This window comes from Gouania willdenowi, chromosome 17 (genome assembly GCF_900634775.1).
Source record: "Gouania willdenowi chromosome 17, fGouWil2.1, whole genome shotgun sequence".
Taxonomy (NCBI): domain Eukaryota; kingdom Metazoa; phylum Chordata; class Actinopteri; order Blenniiformes; family Gobiesocidae; genus Gouania; species Gouania willdenowi.
Genome location: NC_041060.1, coordinates 28418591 through 28426468, shown reverse-complemented (window position 1 = coordinate 28426468; position 7878 = coordinate 28418591). Strand labels below are relative to the sequence as shown.

Genomic DNA, 7878 nt, shown 5'->3' with positions numbered 1-7878 from the left:
AAACACCAACAAAACTATAAAAAGCAACATTATATGTTCTACATTTTGTACATAAATGTTGCCATTCTGTTCTTGACAGAAGCAAATTTCTCAGTGACTCTTTGGTTAAAGTCAGGATGGTTTTGATAAGTTTCTTCTCCATAGAGAGCATGACCAATGCATTGAGACAATCCTGTGACATTGTGTTCCTGAGGAAGGTCTTGATTTTCTTGAGTGTTGAGAAGCACCTCTCAGATTCAGCTGTGGTCATAGGAGTTGTGATGAGGATCTTCAGCAGAGCCACAGTCTGTGAGAAGGTGTCCTGAAGATTGTTACCCATGAAGAGCTGGTACAGAGCCTCAGCTCCTGAAATCATCATTGCTGTAGATGAGAGCCAGTTCTGTTTTCAGCTTGTTCTTGTTCAGCAGTGGGTAAGCCTCAACGGTGGTGTCCAGTGCTGTTTCAGGAAACTGGCTCTTGTACTGCTGAAATCTGTCTGCCTGCAGCAGTGTAGCACTGATCAGATGCTTTGTGAAAGAACATCTTTCTTTTGCATGGCCCAAGATGGTGTCACAAACCTAAAAAGTGAATGCACCAATTTAATACAATGTGGAAATATATATGAGTAAGCTTTCCAATATATGACTTAATAATGTATAAAAACTATTTATTTTATACATGCTGCTTTTACATGCTGTCCCTTATAGGAGAAAAAAGCCAAAAGTGGCACATATTGTTTATAAATGTGCCTGTGTGGCATTTTTAATCAGAAAATATAACCCTGAATTGTCTTTCTGGTCACACTTCATTTTAATTGAAATTATCAAAATTTATATCATTTATCGCCATTTTTAGGATAAATATCAAGATATGAGTTTTAGTCCAGATTGCCCAGCTCCATAACACAATCTCAATAATATTAAACAGCATATCATACACATAAATTTACCTGATGTTTTGTATGTTGTCGGTGAATTGCTGCATGAATCTCTGAACAAAGACTGAGTCAATGGTCCACCTCTGGAGCTGGCTGTAGAGAACGTCCACATGATGCATGATGAGATGGAACAGTTTCAGGAAGAAGCTGAAACTATCATCCTCCAGAAGCCTCACAAACCCTCCAGCTTATCTCACAGTGGTAGGATCAAACTCTCCTGAGTCCCTGATGGTTTCAAAATACTGGAGCAAGTCTTCTTTGTGCTCAAAAACAGTGTTCACAGCTCTGCTGTACAAGTTCCACCTCACTGTGCTTGCTCTTGGAGTCTGTGAGCCACGACTCTATCCAGCACACTGGTTCTCTTTGGAGATCTTGAAAAAAAGACAGGAAATCCAGCCAAGTCTGAGAAGAAATTGCTCACTTTTGGGATTTGAGAAGTCACCTTCTGCATTATAAGGTTGAGTTGGTGAGCATAGCAGTGGACATAGTGTGTACATAGACATCTCGGACCTTCTTTTGTACAGCACCTGTAGCTCCTCTCATGACACTGGCACCATCAGATGCTTGGGATATGAGCTTCTCTTCTGGTCATCAGGAAGAATGGAGCTCAACTTATCCAGAAGTGCTGTGGCAATGGAATAATCTGTGGCACATCTTGGACATCTAGGAATTTGTCAAAGTAGCGGATAACAAGCACCAGCTGACGCTGAGTAGAAATGTCCAGTGTTTCATCAGCTTGGATGGACATAAAGTCTGCACTCCTGATTTCTTCAATGATACACTCACTCTAAACTTCTCCCTCAGGGTCAGATTCAGGTTCATATTAATACTGCTGCAACCCTGTTTGGTCTCTGGAAGCCATGTTTTTCTGAGGGGGCACGCTGACTAGTTGCCATGGAAGCTCAAAGATGATCGTCGGCACAAAGGCCGAGTTGGGCTCCAAAATCATCCTCACATCGCCTGGGAAGAGCTGAGCGCATGACGGGTGAACCGAGAGGGCATGGATGTCACTAACCCGCTTAGCTGAAGCCAAGGGTGTGTGATCTGACAATATTAGATCGTTAAGGATTACAACAGGATGACATAAAACCTGTGCAATTTTTGGTGTAGCTCCAGATCTTAACTTGCCAAAAACCAGCTCAGAGTGCTAAATTTTTAATTATTATTGGCCAGACAAGCTACATTGTTTAAGCGGAACGATTTCACGGCCCCTTCACATTCACAATGGATAAAAGATGTAATGTCCTGTATGGATTTGGAAAATATTAGATACACAGTTCGCGGGTCTGAAGACAAATTGGATAAATTATGGCACCTTTTCCTGAATTACTTTGAAAGACCCACAACTCGAGCCTCTGAGTAGCCCAATGACTCCTCCTGCCCCTCTCCTTTCCAACCCTCTTTATTTTTGTTCACTTAGGGCTCTATTAACCCATGCACGTAAGTCCAAAAAGCTGCACAGCGGCGCTGTTTTTGGCTGCGCGCTGTTCTCCCCCGCTATTTAAGTCAGTGCCTTCATCCCACACTGTGGGTCAAGCCGCCCTGAAATGTGGGTGTTTCCATTCAAATCTGGCTTTACGCGCATTCTATGGTGTGCTTAAGTCTTTTTCCTCTTACACGCTAAGTTCAGCGCCCAGATAAGGTGAAACATTATATTGCACTCGAAATTTGGACTTAGCTACATTTGAAGCCACACGGACTCGTGCGTTGCCCAGCATCAGCTGTGATCACTCAGCTGCTGCTGTGCGATTAAGTAAAACTCTGACAGACACAGACTTCTGTCCACGTTGGTCACAGTGATTCAACTATTTTCATACTATGTCCAACATAAAGTCACAGTTTGATCCACTACAGAGTGAAACAAGCTGTCATATGCAGATGAGGATGGACCACAAACTGTTCTCACACATATTTTAATGAGGCTCAGCTCAGGTCGCTATAAACAATTTATATTTAAAACTGCGTATTATGGAAGCCAATAGTTATTTCCTCATATCTCCAGCGCATTTAACTCAGTCACACTACTGCAATGATGATGATGATGATGATGATGATGATGATCGAGGAGAGATTTTTGAACTGTGACTCGGACAGAAGAATGCGGCCAATCCTCAGTCACACTGCAATAATCTGATCAATGATCTGATCAAATCAACCTGTTATATTGTTAATCAATGAAGGCGTTTCAAATTAAAAGTTAACTTTATCATTTTCACGGATTTCAATGACTTTTACAAGCGTTGGGAAAACTCCATGTTCCATGATTTCTAGCCCAAAAACATGACATCACCGCCTCCTTTCCTTCAACCCGCGTTCATTCAAACACAACATGTTTTTTGGCTCCTTACTTTCGGTGGGTGTGTCAGCAGCCTGGACCAAAGAATACCATAGGAGAAAAACTGCAGTCGTGCAAAAAAGCGCTTAAGTCCAGATGGAAGAATAGAGCCCCTATTTACTTCCTACTGAGTTAAAGGCATATATGTTTTATGTATTTACTTTATTTCAATTTTTTTGTCTGTGTCCTTTTTGCTTTGTTTGGCAACTGGCTGCCAGTGAATTTTTGTTTGATGTTTATGGGGTAAAATAAAAGAAAATTTAATATTTGACATATGTTTATTGTACATCGATACATTGTTTAATAAAAAAGACCCTCAGAAGAAAATGAGGGGGCCGTGCCTCTGGTGGAGGAGGCACCCCTAGTTGGTTTCTCCAGGGGTTGGGGGGTTCTGCCACGGGTCCGGTAGCTGTGCTGAGGCTGTGGAATGTTATGAACCATTCCTGACAGCTTCTTTTAGGGTTCCCAAGCTGGAGCAGCTGGATTTAACACCTGTGGAAGGAAAAGGTTGAAGATCAGTTCAAATACAGAAGCACCAACAGTTTAAGAAAACGTGAGGGGTGGGATTTCTGCTCCCTGGGTTACCTGGCACTTCCTGTCGGGAACGGTGAGGGAGGAGAAATGTGTGCTCCCCTCATCAGATGAACCAGAGTGACAGGAAAATGTAGCAACTGAGAATTTGAAATTCTGCTCTCTGTACCTGTGCAACAATAACACACACACACAAACAAAAACATGTCAGTTCAATGACAAACCATTTGCATTTGATTTTAATAATAGACACGACCAATGGCTGAACAGTATGACCCCAGGCACACATATCTGACATGAACATACCGATATCTGACCCCTCCCACATATCAGATTAAATGTTGCAACGGCCAGCCCCCATTTTACAGGAAATATACCATGGAAATGTTTGATATGTTCCCAAAACATGAGGGTTTAATCTGTGTCATTTAGCTGTTTCTATTTGGACTCACCCTCAAGTTTTGCACAAAATCCCACCCAGCCATGTGTTTAAGTAGAGTGAGATTATGATCGAGATTGTGTATGTAACACTCGCTGTTTATGGAAGAAAAATGCATATATATGTGTGATATTGTCCCAAAACATGCATGTGAAGCATTTCCATGTCATATTAGGACCAGATTTTAAATAAAGAGAAAAAACTAAAACGGTTTGGATTTAATTTTTTGATTCAGAACATGAATTCCACAATTACGGATAATCAGAGGCCCTAATGTATATTATTTTTCTTTGACTTTTAATTAATATTGTATTTTGTAAACCAGACGTTAAATGGGGGTGGGGCTAAACATAAGCTTGGTCTGACCAGAGTGTATACTGTTTATGCTCTGACTGACCAATAAACCAATAAACCAAACCTAGGAATAGAAAGTCTAAAAACAGAGTGAAGAATAATTGTGTGTTTTTATTCCTCACCTGCCACAAACCTCTCCTGGATCCACCCACAGAGTCATTTCCCAGGGCAGCCCCAGGTCACCGTAGTGAACCCCACTTTCCCTGCAGGCACGCAGCAGCTCTGGGTCATATTTGTGGAAGGCATTCACTCTGATGCACCTGAAAAACACACAAGGATCAGTGCTTTTAGCTGCTGAGGCTGACCAGAGGACAGTTAGGGTCACTCCATGTCATTTCAACACTTTCTCAGGACATCACATGCACTTTGGTGTTAAAGAATTCTGAAATGTTTACCAATTGTTCCTTAATTATTCAGTTGCCCCACTGTTAATGACATGGAATGACCCACAAACCATGGGTGTCCCACTGAGCGTACCTGTACGCCTGGCCTTTGCTGGGCTTTTCACGGACCCAGTGTCCCTCAAACTTCTCCTGCAGCTCCACTGTTAGCCTCTCAGCAAACAAATCCATTTTCTCCACCTCCACCTTATTCTTTAATTCCACCAGCCTTTTCAAGAAGGAAACCACCGCTGCAATCTCGCTCTTCATCCTTTATAAGTAAAATAATAGAAACTTATATGATGATATACATGAAACAAATGAAACCAAACTTAGTTAAAAAAAAGTCAAGAGATGGAAAACCAGAATCCTGACTGAAGGTCAGCAGGTGATTTTAAATAACGCCTCTTCCTTGTCACGTTCACGTACACACGTACAAAATGTATCAAGATACACGAATTTTTTTTTTTTTTACGTGTATGCATTGATATAGGCTCTCTAAAAGTTTTATACGACTGATAAAATAATATATTTACGTAGCATGACCATATGTCTACTTTCACGTCAGGTTTTGCGCGAAAATTTAATTAGGATGGGCAGGTTTCCTACGGACTTTGAACGTCTCACTGTGATTATTTTAATTTACTGTAACTCCGCCAATAATTGCTTTATAGGGACAATTCGAACAGTTTTTGAACGCTAAAAAGTTGCTCTTTGGAGCCAAGTTTTTAGCTACTTGTTATTATCTAAATCTTGAACCCAAATATTACACTGTTGAGGCCACTTTAAAGGGAAAATACTACGTGAGTTATTTAGGTTTTATATTGTTTGAGGTAAGATCATGAGCAGTTAGCATAAAGGCTGTCAAAAATTCAATTACGACAAAAAAAAAAAAAAAAACACAAACATATTGCAGCGAAACAGCATGAAGATGTAGGTAATTTAATTTTTACAATGATTTATTGGCTCCTCAAGTGACAATGCTCTTGCTAAGCTATTGGTATAATAATAATAATAATAATAATAATAATAATAATAATAATAATAATAATAATAATAATACATTTTATTTATATAGCGCTTTTTCAGTGCTCAAAGATGTTTTACAGGGAAAAAAAAACACGCAGTGCGTAAACAATAGGTAAAAATACTGAGGCATATAAGTAAGTAAAAAGACAACGTAATAAACAATAAATAGACTACCAGATAAAATGGCTACACATTAAAAGCAGTCCAGAATAAGTGGGTTAAGAGGTGTTTTCTGAAGGTGAAAAGGTCCATGCATTCTCCAAGGTTTTGATAGAGTGAGGTCCAGAGGATGGGGGCGGCAATAGAAAACACTTGGTCTCTCCAGTTTGGGCGCCTGGTCCTGGAGGGAGGGGACAGGACGTCAGCGACATAGGAGCGGAGGGAGCGAGATGAGGTATGGCGATGAAGCAGGGCAGTGAGGTAGAAGGGGGCCAGGTTATGGAGGGCTTTGAAAGTAATAAGTAAGACCTTGAATTGGATGCGCTGAGGGATGGAAGCCAATGTAGATTTTGAAGAACAGGGGTGATGTGTTTACGGGAATGGGTGCGTGAGGAAGTGAGCAGTGGAGTTCTGAATGTATTAAAGTTTATTGAGGGTTTTGGATGGGAGGGTGCAGAGGATGCTGTTGCAGTAATAGAGTCAGAAGGTGGTGAAAGCGTGAATGAAGGTTTCAGCAGCAGAAAAGAAAATTTAATGGACGGGCAAAGACTTGCAATGTTTTTTAAGTGAAAGAAAGCAGACCGGATTATGTGATTGATGTTGGAATGAGAGTGTTGGATCAAAGGGAATGTCATGGTTGCGGATGAGAGGGGATGGTGAAAGTGGTCTGGTCAAGATGAATGGAGAAATTCTGAGTGGAGTTTGTGATGTTTTGGGTACCAATAATGATATCAGATTTGTTGGAGTTGAGTTCGAGGAAATTGTGCTTCATCCAGACTTTTATATCTGATAGGCAATGGGTAGAGATGTATAAGTTGAGGTGGTATTTTAACTGGCTGGCTACAACGCATAGGATTTTAGACCGGAAGGGGAGATTAGATTTCGGCCGGAAGTTAGCAAGGCTCGTCACAATAATAAGGGGAGTGGTGGCCTAGTGGTTAAAGACGCTGGGCTTGTAATCAGAGGGTTGCTAGTTCAAGCCTCACCTGGGACATCACTGTGTGATGTTGAGCAAGTCCCTTAATCCCGAACTGCTCCCCAGGCACCTCAAAATGGCTGCCGACTGCTCCTCATGGATGGGTTAAATGCAGAGGACAAATTCCATTAATGTAGTATCATTACATGGCCAATTAAAGGCGAAAGCCCCGATTTAATCTTTAATCTTTCATAAAACTATGACAGGAAGTGGACTTCTAGTTCACATGAGTTAGATAAGTCAACAACAAACATACACAGAATAACATAAAAACACACAAAATTGCTATGAAAATGTTTTGTCATTTGGTCATTTTTTTAAATGCTGACATGAATGACATGAATGTTGATCATGTGGCCCTCTGATCAAACAAACACATTTTTATGGCCCCGCTGTGATGAAAGTTGCCTACCTCTGGTCTAAAGATAACAAACAGTAAGCTATTTCACCTGCTTTATGTGAAGTGTGTTGCGATAACACATGTTATGAATTGGCGCTATACAAATAAAAATCGATTGATTAGTGAAATTATTTTGAGACATAATGACCTCTTTCAATGGCAAAATAAAGAAAATAAAAAACAAGAATGAACAGAAGAAAGTTCATTTGTAGTTCTAAACAGGTTCTCCTGCAGTGTCCATTACAATTACATGGAAAAAGACAATTAATCAAATTAGGCAATTACTTCATTTCCCATGTGCTGAAGTCCTAAAAACCTGCCACTAACACATACATTAATCAACAATAACCATAAACACA

The 7878-nt window shown here is 40.5% G+C and overlaps 1 protein-coding gene across 1 annotated transcript; it reads right to left on the bottom strand.

Annotated features, from left to right (window-relative positions):
• Positions 1–338: 338 nt before the first annotated feature.
• On the bottom strand, positions 339–5225 carry LOC114478806 (protein BTG3-like). Its single transcript, XM_028472088.1, has 4 exons — positions 5053–5225; positions 4698–4835; positions 3837–3951; positions 339–479 (listed from the first exon to the last, which is right to left on the bottom strand). The coding sequence occupies exons 1-4, from the start codon at positions 5223–5225 to the stop codon at positions 339–341; spliced, it is 567 nt and encodes a 188-aa protein (XP_028327889.1).
• Positions 5226–7878: the final 2653 nt, after the last annotated feature.